The sequence below is a fragment of the Ranitomeya imitator genome, chromosome 8, assembly GCF_032444005.1.
Source record: "Ranitomeya imitator isolate aRanImi1 chromosome 8, aRanImi1.pri, whole genome shotgun sequence".
NCBI lineage: Eukaryota > Metazoa > Chordata > Amphibia > Anura > Dendrobatidae > Ranitomeya > Ranitomeya imitator.
In genome coordinates, this window is record NC_091289.1 from 97707844 (window position 1) to 97735207 (window position 27364).

Consider the following 27364-nt stretch of genomic DNA (forward strand, 5'->3'; position numbering starts at 1 on the left):
ATTTGATTCTTCTCAAATCTTTGGCAGTTAATGTGCATCTTTTATCTCAACATGGTTTTTGTGACCCTGTCGACTATTTGCAACAAAACTTTTGATGGTTCTGTGATCACACACTATAGTATTATACAGTGGGCAAAAAAATATTTAGTCAGCCACAAATTGTGCAAGTTCTCCCACAATGAGATGAGAGAGGCCTGTAATTGACGTCATAGGTAGACCACAACTATGAGAGTTAAAAAGGAAAAAACAAATCCAGAAAATCATCTTGTCGGATTTCGCAAGATTTTTTTGCAAATTATGGTGGAAAATAAGTATTTGATCACCTAAAAACATTCAAGATTTCTGGCTCTCACAGACCTGTAACTTCTTCTTTAAGGGGCTCATCTGTCCTCCACTCATTACCTGTAGTAATGGCACCTGTTTGAACTTGTTATCAGTATAAAAGACACCTGTCCACAACCTCAAACAGCCACACTCCAAACTCCACTATGGTGAAGACCAAAGAGCTGTCAAAGGGCACCAGAAACAAAATTGTAGCCCTGCACCAGGCTGGGAATACTGAGTCTGCAATAGGCAAGCAGCTTCGTGTTATGAAATCAACTGTGGGAGCAATAATAAGAAAATGCAAGACATACAAGACCACTGATGATCTCCCTTGATCTGGGGCTCCATGCACCCCATGGGGTCAAAATGATTGCAAGAACAGTGAGCAAAAATCCCAGAGCCACAGGTGGGACCTAGTGAATGACCTGCATAGAGCTGGGACCACCATAACAAAGGATACCCTCAGTAACACACTACGCCGCCAGGGACTCAGATCCTGCAGTGCCAGACATGCCCCCCTGCTTAAGCCAGTACATGTCCGGGCCTGTCTGAAGTTTGCTAGAGAGAATTTGGATTATCCAGAAGAGTATTGGGAGAATGTCATGTGGTCTGATGAAACCAAAGTAGAACTATTTGGTAGAAACAAAACTCATCGTGTTTGGAGGAGACAGAATGCTGAGTTGCATCCAAAGAACATCATACCTACTGTGAAGCATGGGGGTGGCAACATCATGCTTTGTGGCTGTTTCTCTGCAAAGGGACCAGGACGACTGATCCGTGTACATGAAAAAATGAATGGGGCCATGTATCGTGAGATTTTGAGTGCAAACCTCCTTTCATCAGCAAGGACAATGAAGATGAAATGTGGATGGGTCTTTCAGCATGATAATGATCCCAAGCACACCACCAGGGCAATGAGGGAGTGGCTTCTTAAGATGCATTTGAAGGTCCTGGAGTGGCCTAGCCAGTCTCCAGATCTCATCTCTATAGAAAACCTTTGGAGGGAGTTGAAAGTCCATTTTGCCCAGCGACAGGCCCAAAACATCACTCCTCTAGAGGAGATTTGCATGGAGGAATGGGCCAACATATCACTAACAGAGTGTACCAACCTTGTGAAGACTTACAGTAAACATTTGACCACTGTCATTGCCAACAAAGGATATATAACAAAATATTGAGATGAACTTTTGTCAATGACCAAATACTTATTTTCCACCATAATTTGAAAAATAAATCTTGCCAAATCAGTGATTTTCTGGATTGGTTTTCTCATTTTGACTCTCATAGTTATGGTCTACCTATGATGTTAATTACAGGCCTCTCTCATCTTTTTAAGTGGGAGAACTTGCACAATTGGTGGCTGACTAAATACTTTTTTCCCCACTGTATCTTAGCAATTGCTAGAGTTCTGCATCTCTCTGCAAGACTTGTAAACATTTTTATATCAGATGAATATTCAGAATTCAATGAGTTTTTTTACCTAAGTATTTGTAAGCAAAATCCTGGAGTGGATAAAAAAACACAAAAGTGGTGACATGTTTCGATTTTACTTTTCCTCTGATTGTTCCACTCCTGGTTTTGGCTTAGAAATACTGATGTAAAAAAACTCACCAAATACTCAATGTGTGCACATGGGTTAAATCTCTCCTAGGTGTGGAACACGTAGGACCTTTGAGCAGGCAAGACTGCCTAGAATACACACCAGTCTAGTCAGTCTCAATTTGGCTCCATGTAGAATAGAGTATATTTGAAGTACACACACCCGGATTCTCTTGGAGGTGCTAGTGAGGCGGAAGTGGGATCCCAGCATATCCAGAAAGAAATGTCCACTGTACAATCAGTTAATGAAACTGAAGTAGTGGAGCTTTATTGATAAGGTAAAGTAAGTGCATTCATGATAACGTACCGTATGTGTGACAATATGTAATGATGACATTTCCATTTGTGGAACCTTTATCAAATTTGTCACAGGGTACATGTAATGCCAGGCATATGCAGACTCCTTACTGGGCAATGTCCTTGGCATTACACATACCCTGTGACAAATTTGATAAAGATTCCACAAATGGAAATGTCATCATTACATATTATCACACTCAAGAAACAGGGTTTTCTATATGAATGCACTTATTGTACCTTATCAATTAAGCTTCGCTACTTCAACTTCACTAACTGAGGGTGCAGTGGACATTTCTTTCTTAATTTGGCTCCAAATTGGAACCATTCAACAAGGTGTCTAGAGCAGTTCACTGCTAAACTAAGGTTTGGACCTGTAATGGAAATTACTGCAAAACAAACAAACAAACATAGTACGTGCCATAGCATAAAAGCAACTTGTAAGGTGAGTTATGCTATACGTAATTGTGTTGATTAAATTAAGACAGTGGTGAAATCCAAATTATCTGGGTATTAGCTTATTGGACTTAAAATGTAATCTTTATTCACAACCATAAAAAGTTAATAATCCACAAAAAAGAAAACAAAAAAATGTGCAAACAACCATAAAAAACCTTATGGATTGCAGTTGATTCTCTGGGGCACTCATGGATAGCCCCTAATCTTTCAAAAGTCCTATACTTCCTCATTAATATATAGCCCTTTATTTAGTTAGTATAGGGTCTATGTATCTACTCTCTATGGATCAGGCTTATTTGGCAGGCTGCAAAATGTTTCCGCCACTCTAGTTTGCGAGCAAACAAGTGGAGGTCTTTGATTTTTTCTAAGCTGTCATAGTCCATGGTAGGAACAAAGAATAGCCCTTTGCTAAGGACACACATTTCGTTTGTGGATAGGGGTTGTGAGGATAAGTTAAGGACTTGGGGTTCTAGGATGTTTTTTGAGGGTTTTGTTTGTTCCTGAGTGAATAACTTAATTCTAAAAAATCCCTCTGTGGTGACTTCTTACCCCCACCTCTCCTGTTACACCCTCGTCCACCCCTACCCCTTCCTCTGCCTCTATGATGCTTAAATCTAGTATCAGAATCTGAAAACTCTGCCTCAGACAAAGATATGTCCGTCTCTGGTATTTTAGGGTTTTGGCCTACAGCAACCGAGTATGCTTTATTCTCTTTAAATTCCAATAGATCCCTATTGTAAAATTTATGTTTCCGTTCCTTTAGATAAAACTGGAACCTTTCTATAGTATTCTGAAGATTTGATTCCTTAACTGGAAAATCGGGCTCACTTGAGAACTTTTTCATGACCTCGATTTGCTCCTTCAAGGAATCACTGAATTTATTTAATGTGATCTTTTCTTCCTCTAGCAGTAATCTTATCAATCTGATAGAGCTCTCCGTGGCCTCTTTCTCCTACTTGGCCAGGAGACTCGGGCTTTTATATCTATGCCCCGAAATTAAAGAGATTCTTTAGTGTCTAGGGACTATCGCTGCCCTGATGTATCTTTCCAAGCTCTGGATCTCCCACCATGAGCCTGATCCGTAGAGAGTAGATACATAGACCCTATACTAACTAAATAAAGGCTATATATTAATGAGGAAGTATAGGATCAGACTTTTGAAAGATTAGGGGTTATCCATGAGTGCCCCAGAGAATCAAGTGCAATCCATAAGGTTTTTTATGGTTGTTTGTCCTATGCACTTTGCACGTTTTTTGTTTTCTTTTTTTGTGGATTATTAAATTTTTAATGTTGTGAATATATGTAATTGTGACTTAATTTTTCTGATTTACAAATAGAAGAAACATCTTTAATAAGATATGATTGAGAAGTAATTTTTAGATGTTTCAAGTGTTTTTTAAAAATTATTTAATGTCAACTACTAAGAAATATATAATATTAACTATTACTAGTTAAATGTACCTTCTCTAGCATCTTCTGCCAAAATTGTCTCCACAGGATAATCACAATAATGGCTACTAGTATAAAGATGATGGCAACTAAACAACCAATCAAAAGGCGTGTGTTGCTGTCGTCTAATTTAAGGGTTGGGTCTAATAAGAGAAACATATTTGTTAGTACACATTATTAAAAGACGTGCTCATGCATAATATTTTATAACATACGGTTCCTGTAATAGTAAATATGTAGTGTACACACTATTGTATGCGACCAGTCATCTGTAATGGTGGCTGTAGAACCAGGGAATGGGAACAAGCTTTAGGTTGGTATCACACGTATTTATTTTGCAGATGTTGTTTAAGCCAAAGCCAACAGTAAATTGCAATTAAATGTGTAGTAAAAAGCAAAAGATTTACAGTTTAATTTCCTATTGTATCAATTCCCTGCTTTGACTTAAAAAATTGCATAAAAAACATAAACCTCTTCCAAACTAAATGAATGATAGAAACCTCAAGAACATGTCCTGCATATTTTATCCAAAAAGACAGTCACATAAAGAAAAGGTGTATAGAAATAAATAATAACACCCCATTTCCTAAGCTTTTCCTATGCTAAATGTATTGCATTGCATTGCATATTGTAAAGTATGAGCTCTACTGATGCTCTGTTTTTCCATTTCTACTAAATTAAATTATAGTACCACTGGGTGGGAACCATGTTGTCAGACTGTACCATCACAAGTGCCAACAGAAAACTTAAAGGGGTATAACCATATGAGACATTTTTATATAATGAAAGTATATGCCATAAATGTCAGACAGATGGGAGTCAGAAATAAAACCATCACGTATTATGAAAATTGGGGTCCTCGGCTCAGCACTCCAAACAGGATACTGGGTGGCCACACATGACTATCAGAGTTTATGGAAGCTGAGATTCACACAACTCCTCTAAACTACATTGGATAAAGCCCCATGCACTTTGAAGCCACCTCTCTGCCTTGTCTTCTATTGTGACACTAGTCTCTTCTCACGGCTAAGCCGTGAGTCAGAGTGGTCAGGGAGTCCAAGGTCAGAAGCCAGGAGGGAACATCATAAACAGAAGGAAGAGACAATAGCGTAGTCAGGTAACGTTCCAAGGTCTGAAGCCAGGAGGGTACGTCATAAACAGAAGGAAGAGACAAAAGCGTAGTCAGGTAACGTTCCAAGGTCAGAAGCCAGAAGGGAACATCATAAACAGAAGGAGGAGACAAAAGCGTAGTCAGGTAACGTTCCAAGGTCAGAAGCCAGGAGGGTACGTCATAAACAGAAGGAAGAGACAAAAGCGTAGTCGGGTAACGTTCCAAGGTCAGAAGCCAGGAGGATAACGGATCAGAGCTGAAGGGGTTAAACAGGCGGATGGTCAGAACAAAGTCCAAGGTCAGGCAACAGAACAAATATATAGAACTCAAGGCGCAGGAAAGCACAAACCTCACTAGCTGAATGTAGGTCTGGGAGAAGCTGCTCAGTTAAGTAGTCATGGCCATTACCCAGGATAGTGAACACTTGAGACAGCCGTTGCCTCCCAGTCACAGATTGGCTAGTCGAGCTGTCAATAAGCACACTGACAGCTCAGCACACCCCTGAACCAGACTGGATGTTCATGCTGTCAATTAAAGCACTGACAGCTTCAGTGTACCCCTGTACCAGATTGGACGGCCGAGCTGTCAGCAACTGCATCCCAGACACCCTGAGGGGTGGAACTGTGACATCTCTGATGTGTATCTGTAAAAAGGGGACACATTTTGCCCAGCCTCCAGCTGAGCTGGGGTGGTATCTGACACAGTGATTCAAAGATTACTAGTGAGAATATCAGCCACTGAGTATTAAGGGGACCAGTTTTGACTAGGTTGCTCCTGTGAGATGCTTAAAATATAACTCATGCAGCCAAACAGTTTTTGACATTAGTATAATGGTTGGTAGTTGATTAGATTGCTATTGTGGGCCAAATAGACCCCATTGAGCTGGATGTTGTGCACTCTAGTTATAACGGAAATGGGGCACAATACTGTCATTTGCTCAGTGCAGCTGTGCTTGTGCCATGGGCTAGTCAGCGCCTGATAAAGGTCCACCAAGACTTTCTTCTGAGATTGGGTTTCCTTTTTTTGTGTAAATCAAGTTTATTGAGTTGCATATGAACATACATAAAAATCAAAGTAACGATTTGCATTTATAATCACATACAAAGGTATAAGGTGAATGTAATAAATGAACAACTTTGCTTATAATCAATGTTTGTCTCTCTTGCGTTATTAAGATACAAATACAACTGACTCCTAAAAGAGAGTTGAAATGTTGGAAACTGATTATTGTGTTTTCAGTCCTGTGAACATGTTACTTTTAACTACTTTAAAGATTCATTAATTTTGAAATAACATTTTTACTGATATTACATCTCCTGACCTCCCGTTATTCTATTTCCATAGAATTCTAAAAAGTTATTTATTTATCAAATGGGAGTGATGATGTCTAGGCACTCTATAACATTTGACACCTAAGGAAATCTGATTATAACCTAGATCATGAAGAGAGAAGAAGAGGAGTGAGAGAGAGAGAAAGAGAAGAAAAAGAGGAAGAGAGGAAGGAAGAAATAAGAGAAAAGAGAGAGAAAAAAGAGAAAGAAGGAAAGAGAAAAAAAAGGGGGGGGGGGAGGGGGAGGTGGGAAGGGAGAGGAGGATAGGGAGGTGGGGTTAGGGAACAAGGGATAGGAGTCTGGTATCCGATCCGGATGAACTTGAGTCTGTAGTTTTGTGGTATTATATTATTTGTCCCATTTTCAAGGTGGGTTTCCTTTTTATGGGTGCTTCCTGTCTCATGATGAAACTGTTCTGACGAAGAGGTCAAAATGGCAAAAAATATATAATCAGGTAGTAGAGTTTCTTTTTATGAATGGGAATGAGCGCAGAATACAGTGATCATCTGTTTCATCAATACAGCTTTTCAGCAATAAACTCCTACAAGAACCAGAATACCATAGGTCATCAGCAGCATTATCCCAAGCATGCTAAGCAGAGCACACTAACGGGAGAGGTGACACAGTGGGGGAGGGGAAACCCAGGATCCTCTGTTTGCATATCTTTTGCCAGATGAAATGTTTTATTTATTTACAGCATCTCAATTAATATTTAATAAAGATGCCACGGCATGTAATGTGAGGCCGAAACATGTCATTGCACTCCCATACACCAGTAACAAAGTTACATGTCGATGTGTGTACAGCTTCACTGTGTTATGACTGCTCACTTGGTGATGGGTTGTTCTGGCATGGCGTACTCCGTTGGTGGCTGCTTAATGTCTTCAGACCGTGGTACCCGATCTAACAGTTTCGCTGCAGTGCAGTTACACTGATGGATACACTTCATAGACTTATCTTCTGTCCATTGAATTAGCAAATATTGTCTCAGCAACTTTTTCCTTGCATCACTGCCAGGCAAGTCCTAGTATTATTTCACTAACACATCTCTCAGGTCTTTCCACACAACAAGGTGCAAGTACTCTCTAACCTCTATGGGCCTCTGGACTCCCCAGTTGCACAACACCTAAGTTTGTCTTCAGCAAGTCTCCACACATCAATCCCTCGTCTCTATCTACAGGGCTCTTAAATATCTCCACTGTTGTCTCCTTTAACTGCTTCTGCCACTAAACAATCCAGTTTTATTCTTAATCCAGCAGCAACTTGCCATCTTGCTGTTATACTATGGCTATGTGACCTCTAACAAACCTAGGGGTTTATTTGTAGACTAAACCACGTCCCTCCAAGTTTTTTTCCTCTTAATATATCGCAGTCATCACATTACATGGCACTGTGTACTTACAATTGCTCATTTTGCCTTTCTACACAGCTAATTATTGTCTTTTCCATTAGGTCTATGAAATCATGTGATTAAAAACAGACAAGCTAAATCCTTCTAAACTCTATGAAAAAACTGAGATTAGATGACAATCCAAAACATCCAATTGACCCTGATCAAAAGTTCACATACCCTGGTGATTTTGGTCTGATAACATGCACAGAAGTTGACACAAATGGGTTTGAATGGCTACTAAAGGTAATATCCTCACCTGTGACCTGTTTACTTGTAATCAGTGTGTGCATCAAAGCTGAGTGAGTTTCTGGGATCCAGACAGACACCTGCATCTTTCATCCAGCCACTGACATTTCTGGATTGTGAGTCATGAGAAAAGCAAAAGAATTGTCAACTGATCTACGGGAAAAGATAGTTGAACTGTATAAAACAGTAAAGGGATACAAAAAGATATCCAAGGAATTGATAATGCCAGTCAGCAGCATTCAAACTGTGATTAATAAATGGAAAATCAGGGGCTCTGTAAAAACAAAAGGTAGACCAACAAAAATTTTGTCCATAACTGTCAGGAAAATTGTTCGGGATGCAAAAAAACCCCACAGATAACATCAGCTGAAATACAGGATTCTCTGAAAACTATTGGTGTGGCTGTTTCAAGATGCACAATAAGGAGGCACTTGAAAGAAAATGGGCTGCTTGGTCGAGTCGCCAGAAGAAAGCCATTACTCTGCAAATGCCACAAAGTATCTCATCTACAAAACACAAAACAGCAGAGACAAGCCTCAAAACTTATAGAACAAGGTAATTTAGCGTCATGCCGCAGCTATGCAGGGAGATGCACGGTCCACTAGATGGCAGTAGAGTGGACGGAAGACTGCAACACTTGCCAGAGCAGACCTGCAGCGCTGCAGCGAGGCCACCACCAGGTGGCAACAGGGTAATCAAACAAGCCGCGTCAAAACCAGGAGAGTATCAAACAAAAAAACTATAGAGAGAAGAAGCGCACATCAGGTCTTATCCGACAATTTCAGAATCTGTTATTCAGAAAACTTCTCACCTGGTGACCCTTTGATAGGGCATATAAAGGTCAGCTGCCGCAAATCCATGGGTCAAGAACTGACCATATCAGGAACCAAATAAAGTATTTTTGTGGATATTGTCCACACTGCTGAACAAATTGAAATCTGGATGTATTGATGAAAAGAATTGGTGATTTTATTCAATGCGTCTCGAAGTCTGTATATGACTTCTTCCTCAGGAAATACCTGTCAAAGCTCCCAGGTGTAAATACTGCCGGGAGGCTACTCGACGCAGTAAGGGAGCCCAGAGCAGAATGGCGGATAACTCACCGGGTAGCAAGCAGAACCTGAACCATGTAATAGAGGGGGAGTGGCCAGGGGCTGAGCAAGGCGCCGGGGTCCAAAGGAGACAAACGGCGTCGGAGAGTAGTCAAACATGCCGAGGTCAATAACCAGATAAGCAAGGTACCAGAGGGTGAGACAGAAGGATAGTCAGGTTGAAGCCAGAGGTCAGAAAGCCGAGAGGATCAAACAGACAAGATCAAGCACAGAGCGCAAACAAACAACACAGTATTCATATGCACACCAGGGGGTCAGGCACATAGACAAAATAAAAGTATAACTGACAGAGAATCCTAGTCCAGCGTGGGTATAAATATCCCTCCCAGACCCAAAAGGAAGCCTCAACAATTAACCCTGAGAGGACAGGGCATTAACCCTGTCCAAACCATGACACTACGCCCCCTTAATGGGGGGTCCATTGGACCCCAGGCTTTTCTGAATATCTGGCATGGAAGGCCCACACCAGATGATCGGCATGCACCGAACTGGCCGGGACCCATTACCGATCCTCAAGAGAATACCTTTTCCAATGTATCAGATACTGGAGTTTCCGGCGCACCCACCGGGAGTTAATGATGTGCCCTACCTCGTACTCCAGCTGTCCCTCTAACAATACTGGTGGAGTATCGGATGAGGAATATTTTCTAACCATCCCCACTGGCTTTAACAGGGACCTGTGGAAGACACCAGATATTTTGAAGGAGGTTGGCAGTAGGCCACCGGATTGAGTACCTCCATAATTTTGTATGGACCAATAAACTTGGGGCCCAGCTTCATCGAGGGTATCTTAAGGTTAATATTATGGGTGGATAACCACACTTTCTCCCCTACTACAAACGCCAGACCTGGCCCCTCCTCCTGTCTGCAAATCATTTGTACCTTTTCTGGGCTTTAGAGATGTTCGTCTGAACCTCCCTCCAAAGAGTTCTAAAAAGCTGTAACATGCATTTGGCTCCAGGACAACCTGAATCCATGCGGAAAAATTCCCCAAAATGTGGGTCAAACTCATAGTTGACCTGAAAGGGAGACTTTCCAGTGGACTGACTCACATGAGAGTTGAGCGCAAATTCTGCCATGGGCAATACCTCACACCAGTCCTCCTGTCTGGAAAAGGCCAGACATCTCAAAATTAGCTCCAAGGATTGGTCCGTGCGTTCAGTCTGTCCGTTAGACTCCGGGTGATAGGCAGAGGAAAAAGACAGCGTAATCCCCAGGTTCTTACTAAAAAGCCCTCCAAAACCTGGCCACAAACTGCACACCTCCGTCTGACACCACATTCACAGGCACTCCATGCAACCAAACAACATGCTGTATAAATAAGTGAGCCAAGGTTTCAGCAGACAGTAATGCGGATAGAGGTACAAAGTTGGCTTGTTTGGAGAACCTATCCACCACCATCCATACCACTGAGTTGTCCCTGGAAGGAGGGAGATTTGTGATAAAGTCCATGGACAAATGTGTCCATGGCCTATCCGGAATTGGCAAAGGCACCAATTCCCTTGCCGGCTGGGTATGAGAACTCTTGGAATGGGTGCACACCTTACATGCAGATGCATGTAAAGAAGCTGCGGAGACACCATCACGTGTTTCTCGACGCAAGCAGTGAATAGCCAGGCCTTTCCCCGGGAAGGAACAACCACGGGAAGGGCAGCATCCTATGAAGGAAAGCCACCTATGCCAAGCATGGTATCCATCCACAGACAGCTGTTTCGGGGTTTTTGCCCCTCATCAGTGTGGAGTAGGAATCTGGATATTAGGAGCAGTGCCTAGTAAAAAGGCTATAAAGGCACAGATGATTGGCCTCGGGGAGACCAAAACATCCAACACCGCGGAGACACCATCACGTGTTTCTCAAAAGAAACACGTGATGGTGTCTCCGCGGTGTTGGATGTTTTGGTCTCCCCGAGGCCAATAATCTGTGCCTTTATCACCTTACATGCAGTCACAAACTTTTTAACATCTGATACCATAGAAGGCCACCAGAAACCTCTAGCAACAGCCCCCCGCGTAGCTGCAATCCCAGGATGGGTACTTAACACAGAATTGTGACACTCCTGCAGGAGTCTGAGAGGAAACCGTTCCGGTACAAACAATTTACCTGGAGGTTTGCTACCAGGAGCCTGGGTTTGGACCTCCAAAATCTCTCTCTGCAAATTGGATGAGATTTCAGCCACCACTACTCCTGGCTGAAGAATGGAGGAGGGAAGTTCTGGAGGGGACACAGAATCAAAGCTTCAGGATAAAGCATCAGCCTTAATATTTTTAGATCCCGGATGGAATGTGATGGTAAATTGAGATCGGGAAAAAATGCACCGAGCATATCTGGGGGTCAGTCTCTTGGAAAACTTGATATAGGCCAAATTTTTATGATCAGTGATAACTGTAATGTGGTGGACGGCCCCCTCCAGGAAATGCCTCCATTCTCCAAAAGCCAACTTAACCGCCAACAATTCTCTATTGCCGACATCATAATTTTCTCTCAGCCGGAGATAATTTTTCAGAAAAGAAGGCGCACAGCTTCAGATTAGTGAGCGTGGAAGGACCCTGAGACAAAACTGCCCCAACCCCCACCTCAGAAGCGTCAACCTCCACAATAAAGGGTCTTGACGGATTGGGTTGTACCAACACAGGAGCTGAAGTAAAACATTTTTTTAGTGTCATGAAATAATTTTTTTGCAGCTATGGACCAATTTTTCTCATCAGGTCCCTTGAGGGCGAGGTCCGTCAAAGGCTTTACCACCTGTGAAAAACCCTTAAAGAAGTTGTCCACTACTATAAAGTTTTTTTTTTTTTTTATAAATCTTGCTATTATGTGCCACTGAAAACATCTACTGTGTTTATTTTAGCAATATTACCTGTTATCATGCTGTAGCAGCACATCTTCAGTGCTGGATTCAGCTCTCATGGGGTTAATCGACAACTTCCTTATTGTGCCCTAATACTACAAGTTCCATGATGCTTTGCACTGCCACTAAGCCCGAATCTACCACACCCACTCCAAAAACACACCCAAACCCCTCCCTCCTCTCCCTTCAAAAAGATTTGTGATGTCATTTCTGTCCAACTCCTCTTTTACATTTGTCCAACCCACACTCCATTACAGATAGATAGATAGATAGATAGATAGATAGATATTAGATAGATGATAGATAGATGATAGATAGATAGATAGATAGATAGATGATATTAGATAGATAAATAGATAGATAGATAGATAGATAGATAGATAGATACTAGATAGATAAATAGATAGATAGATACTAGATAGATAAATAGATAGATAGATAGATAGATAGATAGATAGATAGATATGGGATAGATAGATAGATATGGGATAGATAGATAGATAGATAGATAGATAGATAGATAGATACAGATATATCTATATATCTATTTCCATAGATCTGTCCATATCCATGTTTCTAAACCCCTTCACCCCTGGAGCTTTTTTCGTTTATCGCTCCCCTTCTTTCCAGAGCCATAATGTTTCCGTCAATATGGCCATGTGAGGGTTTGTCTTTTGCGGGACAATTTCTACTTTTGAACGACATCATTGGTTTTACCATGTCGTGTAACAGAAAATGTGAAAAAAATTCAAAGTATGATGAAATTGCAAAAAAAGTGCAATCCCACACTTGTTTTTTGCTTGCCTTTTTGCTAGGTTCACTAAATGCTAAGACTGTGTGCACACGTTGCGGATTTGATTGCAGATCCGCAGCATTTTTTGCCGCACGGAATTGCATTAAATCCACAGTGTTGTGCACAACTAATGTAAGTCTATGGGAGCCGCAGACTTGTTGTGCACATGCTGCGGAAAAGGCCGCACCGAAACGCAGCTTTTTTTTTTCTCCGCAGCATGTCACTTCTTTTGTGCCGAACTGCAGCGTTTCTGCACGCTTACGCCGGGATCACACTACAGCGAGATACGGCCGAGTCTCGCAGGTTAAAACCAAGCTCTGTCTCCGGCACTCTGGAGCGGAGCGTGCGGCCGCACAGCAATACATGGAGCCGCACGCTCCGCTCCGGAGCGCTGGTGCCAGAGCTTGTATTTAACCTGCGAGACTCGGCCATATATCGCTGTAGTGTGACTCCGGCCTCAGACTTTCATTGAGATGTAAAACATATCTGCAGTTTTGTTGCGGATGTGGGTCCAAGAAACGCTGCAGTTCAGGAGGAGGGAAGCGTGTGGGTGGTGACCAGGGCCGGACTGGCCATCGGGCACTTCTGGCAAATGCCAGAAGGGCCGGTGCCAGTAGTGGGCCGCTGCACTCTTTCCCCCCTACTCCCGCCAGTGCCGCCGCCGCATTCAACTATATCGCCGGTATGACGCCGGTATAGTTCAATGCAATGATGGAGGAGAGAGCGTCCGCTGACGCTCCCTCTCCCATCATTCCCCGCTCTGCCTCTGACACTGCGGGTGCGCGATGACGTCATATCATCGCACACCTGCTGTGTCCCGGGCGGAAACAGGAACACATGGGCTACTTGCACAGTGAACAAGTCTGTATGATCATGTTCACACACCACCAAGAAACCTGAAGACACAAAAGAGAATAGTAAAACCAAAAACACTCAGTTTGAAAAAATGTTGCAGTAATCCGCAAGTGCTAGTAAAAGATGTAAAAAACAGGGTATTTGGTTGATACGTTTTTTGCAAAAAATGTATACTAAGCTGCTCTACCAATCTTCACGGTATACCCTTATCAGAGCAGTCCTAACTAATGTATGCAATCCCTATCTGATGTATTTAAAAACCTGATCATCTGTATATAACCTGTGTGAACAGGGTTCAGAGAGGAAAAATCCATGTGTGCATACAGGGTAGAACAGCTTTTGTGCAGATAGCCCAAGAGGAGTGGTGGAACAAGACTGGGGAGTTCCACCACTCCTCTTGGGCTATCTGCACAAAAGCTGTTCTACCCTGTATGCACACATGGATTTTTCCTCTCTGAACCCTGTTCACACAGGTTATATACAGATGATCAGGTTTTTAAATACATCAGATAGGGATTGCATACATTAGTTAGGACTGCTCTGATAAGGGTATACCGTGAAGATTGGTAGAGCAGCTTAGTATACATTTTTTGCAAAAAACGTATCAACCAAATACCCTGTTTTTTACATCTTTTACTAGCACTTGCGGATTACTGCAACATTTTTTCAAACTGAGTGTTTTTGGTTTTACCATTCTCTTTTGTGTCTTCAGGTTTCTTGGTGGTGTGTGAACATGATCATACAGACTTGTTCACTTTGCAAGTAGCCCATGTGTTCCTGTTTCCATAATTGTTCTCTTGTGTCTACAAGACTGGGGAGTTCCACCACTCCTCTTGGGCTATCTGCACAAAAGCTGTTCTACCCTGTATGCACACATGGATTTTTCCTCTCTGAACCCTGTTCACACAGGTTATATACAGATGATCAGGTTTTTAAATACATCAGATAGGGATTGCATACATTAGTTAGGACTGCTCTGATAAGGGTATACCGTGAAGATTGGTAGAGCAGCTTAGTATACATTTTTTGCAAAAAACGTATCAACCAAATACCCTGTTTTTTACATCTTTTACTAGCACTTGCGGATTACTGCAACATTTTTTCAAACTGAGTGTTTTTGGTTTTACTATTCTCTTTTGTGTCTTCTTGTGTCCCGGGCGGGCAGACTGCAGCCGCCGAGACAGGAGCAGCGCGGGCAAGAGGAAAGGTGAGGAGAGTGTGGAGCCATTATCGGGGGGATGAGATGTGGGCTGTGCTGTGTATATACCACTGTGTGGGCTGTGCTGTGTATATACCGTGTGGGCTGTGCTGTGTATATACCACTGTGTGGGCTGTGCTGTGTATATATCACTGTGTGGGCTGTGCTGTGTATACTACTCCGCGGGCTGTGCTGTATATACTACTACGCGTGTTGTGCTGTATATACTACGACCTGGGCTGTGCTGTATACTACTACACGGGCTGTGCTGTATACTACTACGCGGGCTGTGCTATATTATGTAGGCTGTGCTATATACTATGCAAGTTGTGCTATATTATATGCGGGCTTTGATATATATTATGGGAGGTATATTATATTCTATGGGGGAGGCCGTGTTATATACTATGTGGCTGTGTTATATACTATTGCGGGGGTATATTCTATCCTATGGGGGAGGCTGTCTTATATACTATGTGGGGTATATTATATTCTATGGGGGAGGCTGTCTTATATACTATGGGGGGCTGCATTATATTCTATGGGGGCTACATTATATTCAATGGGGGCTACATTATATATTATGGGGAGGTGGGCTGCATTATATTCTATGGGGGGCTGTATTAGATTTTATGAGGGATGATTGCATCATACTCTTTGATGGGGCTGCATTATATTCTATGGGGAGGTGGGCTGCATTCTATTCTATTCGGGGCTACATAATATTCTATGGGGGGCTGTATTATATTTATATTCTATGAGAGGTGATTGCATCATACTCTATGAGGGGCTGCATTATATTATTTGGGGGGTTACATTATACTCTGGGGTGGCTGCATTATACTCTGCAAATTCAGATGTAAGGCTACTTTCACACTTGCGTCGGTACGGGGCCGTCGCAAACCTTCGGCCAGACGTACCGACGGACGTTATGCTAAATTTAGCACAACATGGGCAGCGGATGCAGTTTTACAACGCATCCGCTGCCCATTGTGATGAGCGTGGAGGAGGGGGCGGAGTTCCAGCCACGCATGCGCGGTCGGAAATGGCAGACGTCGCACAAAAAAAGTTACACTGAACTTTTTTTTGTGCGTTGCGTCCGCCAAAACACGACGGATCTGTTGCTAATACAAGTCTATGGGTACAAAACGCATCCTGCGAGCACATTTGCAGGATCCGTTTTTTTTCGCCGGATCTTTTTTTTTCTGCCGGATCTTTTTTTTCCCGCCGTATCCGTTTTTTACCACCTGATCATTTTTTTCCGCCAGATCCGTTTTTTTCTCATAGAGTTGTATTAGCGCCGGAGTGCGTCTGATGGCCACACGTTTCATCTGTTTTTTGCTAGATCAGTCGCTGAAAAACCGTTCCTCTGTATGTGTTTTCCGTCCGGTGGAAACAGCATTTTTGACGGATCCTGCAAAAACGGATTAAACGTGTGGCCACCAGGCGCAATCCGGCGCTAATACAACTCTATGAGAAAAAACAGATCTGGCGGAAAAAAAACATCCGGTGGAATAAAATGGATCCGGCGGAAAAAAACGGATTCGGTTGAAAAAAAACGGATCTGGCGGGAAAAAAACGATCCGGTGCAAATAAACGGATCCTGCAAATGTGCTCGCAGGATGCGTTTTACCCATAGACTTGTATTAGCGACGGATCGTGACAGATGGCCAGACATCGCCTCCATCGTGCTACGGATCCGTCGTGTTTTGGCGGACCATAGGCACGAAAAAACGTTCAATAGAAAATTTTTTTGGCTGTCTCGCCCGCCATTTTCTACCGCGCATGTGCGGCAGAAACTCCGCCCCCTCCTCCCCGCAATTCAGAATGGGCAGCGGATGCGTTGAAAAACTGCATCCGCTGCCCACGTCGTGCACAAATTTCACAGAAGTGAAAGAGGCCTTAATGAGCGTTGAATTTAAAAAAAATAAAATAAAGCGGAAAAAAAATGGCGTGGGCTCCCGCGCAATTTTCTGCGCCAGAGGGGGAAAGCCGACGGCCGGGGCCAATATCTGCAGCCTTTACTGGCTATTAAAAGAGGGGGGACCCCCCCAAAAAATGACGTGGGGTCCCCCTATATTTTATAGCCAGAAAGGCTACGCAGACAGCTGCAGGCTGATATTCATAGCCTAGAGAGGGGCCATGGATATTGACCCCCCCCCCCCGGCTACAAATACCAGTCCGCAGCCACCCCAGAAATGGCGCATCTGTAAGATGCGCCAATTCCGGCACTTAGCCCCTCTCTTCCCACTCCCGAGTAGCGGTGGGATATGGGGTAATAAAGGGTTAATGTCACCTTGCTATTGTAAGGTGACATTAAGCCGGGTTAATAACGGAGAGGCGTCAATAAGACGCCTATCCATTACTAATCCAATAGTAAGAAAGGGTTAATAAAACACACACACATTTGGAAAAAAGTATTTTAATATTCTTCATTTAACCATACTTACCATACTTCAGCGCCTGCAAAAAAAAAGTAAAATAATAAACCGTATACTACCTTTCCGCCGTAGTCCAATTAATAACGAGTGTCCCACGATGATCTCCCCTATAGAACAGTGACATCGGGTGATGTCACTGCTCTATAGGACCCACAGTGACACACTGACAGGAGACAATGGCTCCTGCAGTGCATCACTGAGGTTACTCTAGTTCACTGGTCTCACTTTATGGCAATTGCTGCGTGGGAAAATGTCTCACCCAGCAATGCCAATAGTGAGACTAGGGACTATTTTCTCACAGGGGCGTAGGAATACCTTGTGAGGAATACATGATGGAAGGATACCTTCCATCATTGTGTTCCTGGAGCCCCTGGAGAGTGGTCGCATCAACTGATGCTCCTGCTCTCCACGGGAGATCGTCGTGGAACACTCGTTTTAATTGGATTTCTGTGGACAGGGAGTATATTGTTTGTTTATTATTTTAATATTTTTTACAGGTGACAATGGCTTCGGGGAACAAAGTGACAAGTGATGGTGAGTATGTACTCTATGTTATATGTACTGTATGTCTGTAGTATGTATGTATGTACTGTATGTCACATGTCGTTGCATGGTGCATGTTGTCGCATCGTGCATGTCGTCGCATGGTGCATGTCGCATGTCGTCGCATGGTACATGTTGTCGCATGGTGCATGTCGTCGCATGGTGCATGTCGTCGCATGGTGCATGTCGCATGGTACATGTCGCATGCCGTCACATGGTGCATGCAGCATGTCGTCGCATGGTGCATGTAGCATGTCGCATGGTGCATGTCGTCGCATGGTGCATGTCGTCGCATGGTGCATGTCGTCGCATGGTGCATGTAGCATGTCGTCGCATGGTACATGTCGCATGCCGTCACATGGTGCATGCAGCATGTCGTCGCATGGTGCATGTTGCATGTCGTCGCATGGTGCATGTAGCATGTCGCATGGTGCATGTTGTCGCATGGTGCATGTCGTCGCATGATGCATGTCATCGCATGGTGCATGTTGCATGTCGTCGCATGGTACATGTCGCATGCCGTCGCATGGTGCAAGTTGTTGCATGGTGCATGTCGTCGCATGGTGCATGTCGCATGCCGCTGCATGGTGCATGTCGTCGCATGGTGCATGCCACTGCATGGTGCATGTCGCATGCCGCTGCATGGTGCATGTCATTGCATGGTGCATGTCGTCGCATGGTGCATGTCGCATGCCGCTGCATGGTGCATGTCGTCGCATGGTGCATGTCGCCGCATGGTGCATGTCGCATGTCGCCGCATGGTGCATGTTGCATGTCGCATGGTGCATGTCATCGCATGGTGCATGTCGTCGCATGGTGCATGTCGTCGCATGGTACATGTTGCATGCCGTCGCATGGTGCATGTTGTTGCATGGTGCATGTCGTCGCATGGTGCATGTCGCATGCCGCTGCATGGTGCATGTCGTCGCAAGGTGCATGTCGCCGCATGGTGCATGTCGCATGTCGCCGCATGGTGCATGTCGCATGGTGCATGCCGTCGCATGGTGCATGTCGTCGCATGGTGCATGTCATCGCATGGTGCATGCCGTCGCATGGTGCATGTCGCATGCCGTCGCATGGTGCATGTCGCTGCATGGTGCATGTCGTCGCATGTTACATGTCGCATGGTGTGTGTTGTATGTATGTATGTATGTATGTACTGAGTGTTTTTATTTTTTTTCATTCAACACATTAGCTGGATGATGGGACTACTACTGTCCCATCATTGGCTAATGTGCCAGCCACTGTCAGTGTAGCAGGCAGAGCCCGATGGGACTTGTAGTCCCATTGGACGATGCCTGCACACACACACACACACATATATATACACACACACATATATATACACACACACACACATATATATATATACACACACACACACACATGACAACCCCCGCAGCAGACCCCGGCGCCGAGCGGCACAGGAGACCCCCGGCGCCGAGCGGCACAGGAAACCCTCGGCGGCGAGCGGCACAGGAGACCCCCGGCGCCGAGCGGCACAGGAGACCCCCGGCGCTGAGCGGCACATGCCGGCACCCAGACCCCGGCGTCAGGCATCCACACACTCACCCCAGCAGAGCCAGCACAGCCCCGCCCGCCCCCAGCACAGCCCTGCCCGCCTCCAGCACAGCCCTGCAGGCAGCCCCCAGCACCGCCCACAGTCCAGTCACTCTTGCTGAGTGACTGCTGACTGTGGGGGCTGGTCACGCCTGCTGCTGACGTTACGTCAATTTTCAGAGCCTGGAAATTGATGTGACGTCGGCGGAAATGAGCGGCGGCTGCAGCCTGGGGGTCATGTGACCCGTACCCAGCTGCAGCCATAGCGCCGCTCACAGGCGAAAACGACAACGCAAGGTATTTACACAATTCAATAGGGGCCCTGGGGGGATACATTGGGGGGTTACATGAAAGTAATGGACAACCCCTTTAATGAACTTCCTATAGAAGTTAGCAAAGCCCAAAAATCGCTGCAACCCCTTCAAGTCATGAGGCTGCACCCAATCCGTAATGGCCTGGGCCTTTTTAGGATCCATGTGGAATCCCCCCCCTGGCACAATTAAACACAGAAAAGACAGTTCTTGCACAAAAAATGAACAGTTTTCCAGTTTAGCATATAAATGATTCTCCCTGAGTCTCCTAAGAACCATACGCAGATGGTGCAAGTGGGTTTGACTGTCCACTGAGTACACTAAAATGTCATCCAGGTAGATGACCACATAACGCCAAATTAGGTCAGAGAAAATAACATTAATGACTTTTTGAAAAATGGCAGGAGTGTTAGTGAGACCAAAGTGCATAACTAAGTTTTCTAACAGCCCCTCAGTCACCAGGAACGCTGTTTTCCATTCATCCCCTTTCCGGAACCTTATAAGGTTATAAGCCCCTCGTAACCCCTCGTAAATTGAGCTTAGAGAACCATTTAGCCTCCGCAAGTTGGTTACATAAATCAGGAATCAGGGAAAAAGGGTACGTATCTTTTACCATAATCTTGTTCAGTTCACAAAAGGCGAGGCACAGCCGCAAACCACCATCTTTTTTATTATGAAAAAGAACCTTGCTGCCACGGGTGAAACAGAAGGCCGAATATGCCCCTTGTGGAGACTCTCTGCTATGTACTCCTTCATGACTTGATGCTCAGGCCCGGACAAATTAAACATGCGAGCCTTAATTAATTTGTAATTAGCCTTAATTATTTAGGTAATTTGGCTCCCAAGACTAAATCAATGGCACAATCGAAAGGTCTACGTGGTGGAAGCGCCTCAGCCTCGCTTTCGTAAAACACGTCTTCAATGTCAGGTATTCCAGAATACCCTCCAGACCGACAGACGACACAGATACAGATTTTACAGGGGTGACAAGAGGTACCAGGTTACAACATATACTGTTATCCTTACATCCCCACTGAGTGATCTCCCACGTCACCCAATCAATGATAGGATTATGGCATTGAAGCCAAGGCATTCCTAATACCAGTCCAGCCGGAAAATTATCTAGAACAAAACAACTTAATTTTTCCACATGAGTAGAACCCACTTTCAGAGAAAAAACTTTAGACATAAAACAAATTCCGTCCCGGGTGAGAGGAGACAAGTCAATGTTAGGACTGGCGGAACGCACCAAGAGAGATGATATAGATGCGTTCGCAGTCCGGGGTCCACCGTGCAGGTGAAACCTGCTGCTAGGAAATGACAGACAATATGGCGGTATTCAAAAGTATACACGCATGGGTTAAACCTCACCCAGCGTGAAGAAAGCGATCCTGTTGCGTCACAGGACCGCGGTACCGCACATAGAGCGCGAGCAAGTGGTCAGCGAACTAAACCCCAACAGGGATTGTAGTCTGATTAAACCCTTGCTGGCACTACACCGCTACTGGGTGTGAAAGGAATAATATAATTAAGGCACCGAAGTGCGAACTGTGCCGTGCTGGCAGGCACCACTAAGCACCCAGACGTGGGTCAGGAAGCGCACACTGGCGCGTGGCACCGCACTGGCGGTCACAGCAGTAGACGCTGACACGTGTGTGACACGTTGAGTGATAAGTCGGGCGCTAGATAGCAGCCATACTCCATACGCGAACAATCATACAATAGGGTAGGGGTATTTAAAGAACGACTTGCACTCACAACAAACACACGTATTAAATTGTACACTAGCGCATGGCCGTGCAGTCATGCGCAGTTTATATAGTTGCAGGACAGGAAGCGGCCACAGAAACTTTGCCCTTCCAAGACCTGCCAAGAGGACCAGTAGAATGCGCTGCAGAGTCTGAGCACATGACCCTCGATCTCCAACGGGAGATCTTGCCCTGGGCATGCTCAGTGTGCGCAGACAAGGACTTAGTCCCAGAGAAGTCCACTCGCTGCTGACCAGTATAGGCTTTACAGGCAGAAGCTGGAGAAGCAGCAGTAACTCTTCTCACAGAGTCAGACTGAGCGAGACGCTGGGATCGACGTCCCTGCTGAGCAGGCTCCACTGCGGCTGGAGGAGAATGGGAGACCGCAGCGGAGACGGATCAAGATTCCCCCTGTGCAGCAGAGGAAACTCGACTCCTAACATTACCCCCCCTCCTAGGGCCCCCCCCTCCTTGGGCCTCGCTACGTTCGAAGGCAGCAATGAGCTGTGGGGCCCGAATGTTTTCAGCAGGCTCCCATGACCTGTTCTCTGGACCATAACCCTTCCAATCCACCAGATAGAACTTTTTGCCGCGTACCACCTTACACCCCAAAATAGCGTTCACCTCGTAATCGTCCGTAGACGAACCCGATGTCCCGGCAGATGACTCGGAAAACCGGGACATGTATACGGGTTTCAAGAGGGACACATGAAAGGTGTCGGTGATACCCAAGCGTGGAGGAAGAGCCAGGCGGTAGACCACAGGATTAACCTGTTCGAGAACCTTGAAGGGACCCAAGTAGCGAGGCGCAAACTTAGTGGACTCAACTCGCAGCCTGATGTTACGGGCGGAGAGCCACACCAAGTCGCCAGGAGCAAAGGTCGGAGCGGGGCGCCGATGAACATCGGCGTAGGACCTCATTCTCTCCTTGGAAGCCCGAATGGCATCCTGAGTGCGATCCCAAATGTCCCGTGCCTCCACAGCCCGGTCTGCCAACCTGAAATCGGCGGAAGACACGGGCATGGGCACAGGTACCCGCGGATGCTGACCATAGTTAAGGAGGAATGGGGTCTGTCCAGTGGAATCAGCTACAGCATTGTTAAGAGCAAACTCCGCCCACGGTAGCAAAGATGCCCAGTCATCTTGTTTAGCAGAGACAAAATGTCGCAGATATGTGACCAAGGTCTGGTTGGCTCTCTCCACCAACCCATTCGTCTCGGGATGATATGCCGAAGAGAGATTCAACTCGATACTGAGAAGGCGACAAAGCTCTCTCCAGAACCGAGACGCAAACTGGGGACCCCGGTCACTGACAATTTTGTCTGGCATACCGTGAAGATGGAAGATGTGTTTAACAAACAATGCTGCCAAGGCCCGTGCAGAAGGTAGCCGGGGAAGCGGCACCAAATGCACCATTTTAGAAAAATGGTCGGTGATAACCCAAATGACAGTACAGCCACGTGACTTGGGCAAACCCACCACAAAGTCCATCCCGATCATCTCCCAGGGCCTGTCTGCCACCGGCAGAGGGTATAACAACCCAGCTGGCCGTTGACGGAGAGACTTATTTTTGGCACAAGAGACACATGGCCGAACGTAGTCTCCAACGTCACGAACCATATGTGGCCACCAATACATTCTCGCCAACAACTCAGATGTCCTCTTTGCCCCAAAGTGTCCACCCACTCTGGACGAATGAGCCCACGAGAGAACCTCCGGACGCAAATTGATGGGGACAAAAGTCTTGCCCGGAGGCACAGACTCAAGCGAAACCGGAGCTACGGTTCTCAGACTCTCTGAAGGGACAATGAGCCGAGGCTCGTCCTCCTCCTCCTCAGTTGACACCAGGGAGCGAGAGAGAGCGTCAGCACGAATGTTCTTCTCCCCGGCGAGATAATGTAGAGTGAAGTGGAACCGGGAGAAAAACAAGGACCATCTGGCCTGACGAGAATTCAGCCGCTGGGCTGTCTGTAAATAGACCAAATTCTTGTGGTCCGTGAAGACTTGGAATGGGAACCGAGCACCCTCCAAGAGATGTCTCCATTCCGAAAAGGCCAACTTCATTGCCAGCAATTCCCTATCCCCGATGGAGTAATTTCTCTCCGCTGGTGAGAAGGTTTTTGAGAAGAAGAAGCATGGATGCTTCCGACCTTGAGCATCCTTTTGATAGAGGACTGCTCCTGCACCAACGGAAGAGGCATCCACCTCCATTAGGAATGGCTTATCCACATCGGGACGATGTAAGATGGGAGCGCTAGCAAAGTGGGACTTAATAGAAGTGAAGGCCTTGGAGACCTCTTCGGACCACGATTTAGGATTCGCTCCCTTCTTGGTGAGGGATACCAAGGGAGCTACCAGGGTTGAGAAGTGGGGGATGAACTGACGATAGTAATTTATGAACCCCATAAAGCGCTGCACCGCTTTCAGAGAATGGGGTTCCTGCCAGTCCATCACTGCCTGTAGTTTGGCAGGATCCATAGCCAATCCCTGGGCCGAGATGATGTAGCCCAGGAAAGGTAAAGACTCCTGCTCAAACATACACTTCTCCAATTTGGCATAGAGGAAGTTTGCCCGTAGGAGGTCGAAGACTTTGCAAACATCTCTCCGGTGGGAGTCAATATCTGGAGAGTAGATAAGAATATCATCCAGATAGACTACGACCGAGGTGGAAAGCATATCCCGGAAGATATCGTTCACAAAGTCTTGGAAAACGGCTGGGGCATTACAGAGCCCGAAGGGCATCACCAGATATTCATAGTGCCCATCCCTGGTGTTAAAGGCCGTCTTCCATTCGTCCCCCTCACGGATGCGAATCAGGTTGTAAGCACCCCGCAAATCTAATTTGGTAAATACCGTTGCTCCCCGAAGTCTATCGAATAACTCAGATATCAAGGGCAAAGGATACTTATTCTTAACGGTGATGGCGTTAAGACCCCTGTAGTCTATGCATGGGCGCAATTCCCCATTCTTCTTCTGCACGAAGAAGAACCCTGCCCCAGCAGGTGACACTGACTTCCTAATGAATCCTCTTGCCAGATTTTCCTGGATGTACTGTGACATTGCCTCCGTCTCCGGGAGAGATAGCGGATAAACTTGACCCCGGGGAGGCTCAGCACCAGGCAAGAGATCAATAGGACAGTCATAGGGGTGATGAGGCGGAAGGACCTCCGCCGCCTTCTTGGAGAACACGTCTGCATAAGACCAATACTGCTTGGGGAGAGAGGATAGATCTGCGGGTACCTCAGTAGTAGCAACCTGAACGCACTCCCTCTGACACCTACCCCCACAAGATTCACCCCAACCCAGAATTCTGCCTGAGGACCACTCGATATGAGGAGAGTGGTACCGTAGCCAAGGTATTCCCAACAGGACCTCATCAATTCCTTCCGGAATGACGAGCAGAGAAATTATCTCCTGATGAGATGGCGACATGGACAGAGTAAAAGGGATGGTCTGGTGTGTTATCTGTGAGGGCAATGTCGACCCATTCACCACTCGCACCGTTACTGGTTGAGCAAGCATAACCAGGGGTATTGCGTGACGTTGGGCAAAGGCAGAAGACATAAAATTGCCCTCCGCCCCAGAATCCACGCAGAGCTCTACCGAGTGGGAGAATGAGCCAATAGTAATTGTCCCCTTAAAGGACAACTTAGAGGCAAACGTCGCCGTGTCTAGTGTACCTCCACCTACTACCACTAGACGCTGACGTTTCCTCGACCGCTGAGGACATCTGGTGGCTAGATGTCCTGACTGCTGGCAAACATGACAGACCCTGAGTGCGCAAGCGGTCCGGGACTTAGATCCTGCTTGTGACACTTCCCTGGCCTCATGTGACTCAGGAACCAGGACCGGAAATTCCAGAGGTTTGGCGAAAGTAGGAGCCAGCCGAAACCTCTGCCTACACTGGGCTCGCTCTAACCTCCGCTCGTTAAAACGGAGGTCAATTCGAGTGGAGACAGTTATTAACTCCTCCAGTGTGGCAGGAATCTCCCTAGTGGCCAGAGCGTCCCTTACGTGGTCAGCCAAGCCCCTCCAAAATATGGGGATAAGAGCTTTATCCGACCAATCCAGCTCAGATGCTAAGGTGCGGAATTGGACGGCAAAATGACTGACCAAGGACTCACCCTGAGTTAATGCCAGCAATTGGAGCGCAGTATCATGGGTGACTTGAGGTCCTAAAAAGACCTGTTTCAGAGCGCTCAGAAACAGCGGAGCACTCTGCACCACATGATCGCCACGCTCCCACAGCGGCGTAGCCCATTCCAACACCCTGTCCGACAATAGAGACAGAATAAATCCCACCTTAGCCCGCTCTGTGGGAAAACGTGTAGCCAGGAGCTCGAGGTGAATAGAGCACTGACTCACAAATCCCCTACAAAACTTGCTATCACCAGAAAATTTTTCTGGCAGCGGGAGGCGAGATAATGTCGGAACAGGGGTGGCAATGGACATAGTAGCTGCAGCCACGCTGGCAGCCTGTACAGCTACTGCAGTAACATCCACAGCTGAGGTCGCGCTCTCGAGAGCCGCCAACCTACCCTCCAGCTGCTGGATATGCCGCAGAGATTGCTGATTGTCTGTCATCACTAGCCAGACCCTGGTGCTAGTGTAATGTTAGGACTGGCGGAACGCACCAAGAGAGATGATATAGATGCGTTCGCAGTCCGGGGTCCACCGTGCAGGTGAAACCTGCTGCTAGGAAATGACAGACAATATGGCGGTATTCAAAAGTATACACGCGTGGGTTAAACCTCACCCAGCGTGAAGAAAGCGATCCTGTTGCGTCACAGGACCGCGGTACCGCACATAGAGCGCGAGCAAGTGGTCAGCGAACTAAGCCCCAACAGGGATTGTAGTCCGATTAGACCCTTGCTGGCACTACACCGCTACTGGGTGTGAAAGGAATAATATAATTAAGGCACCGAAGTGCGAACTGTGCCGTGCTGGCAGGCACCACTAAGCACCCAGACGTGGGTCAGGAAGCGCACACTGGCGCGTGGCACCGCACTGGCGGTCACAGCAGTAGACGCTGACACGTGTGTGACACGTTGAGTGATAAGTCGGGCGCTAGATAGCAGCCATACTCCATACACGAACAATCATACAATAGGGTAGGGGTATTTAAAGAACGACTTGCACTCACAACAAACACATGTATTAAATTGTACACTAGCGCATGGCCGTGCGGTCATGCGCAGTTTATATAGTTGCAGGACAGGAAGCGGCCACAGAAACTTTGCCCTTCCAAGACCTGCCAAGAGGACCAATAGAATGCGCTGCAGAGTCTGAGCACATGACCCTCGATCTCCAACGGGAGATCTTGCCCTGGGCATGCTCAGTGTGCGCAGACAAGGACTTAGTCCCAGAGAAGTCCACTCGCTGCTGACCAGTATAGGCTTTACAGGCAGAAGCTGGAGAAGCAGCAGTAACTCTTCTCACAGAGTCAGACTGAGCGAGACGCTGGGATCGACGTCCCTGCTGAGCAGGCTCCACTGCGGCTGGAGGAGAATGGGAGACCGCAGCGGAGACGGATCGAGATTCCCCCTGTGCAGCAGAGGAAGCTCGACTCCTAACAGTCAATAGCCACAATTTTAACAGGATCCTTGAGCTTGACTGTCCCTATCTTATTAAGAGTCATCACCCGGGTATCGATCAGGTTAATGGTAGAACCACAGTCAACAAAGGCGGTAGTCATGACAGGACCACCAGCGAGTTCCAATTCCACATGAAGCAAAATTTTAGCAA

General features: G+C 46.1%; 1 protein-coding gene across 2 annotated transcripts in view; it reads right to left on the reverse strand.

Moving 5' to 3' along the window:
• The window catches only part of DDR2 (discoidin domain receptor tyrosine kinase 2), a 522895-nt gene that overhangs the window by 89294 nt on the left and 406237 nt on the right, over positions 1–27364 (reverse strand). For both annotated transcript variants that reach the window (XM_069737198.1, XM_069737197.1), the window contains one exon: positions 4141–4271. In XM_069737198.1, coding sequence (XP_069593299.1) covers positions 4141–4271 — 131 coding nt within the window. The remainder of the gene's footprint in view (positions 1–4140; positions 4272–27364) is intronic.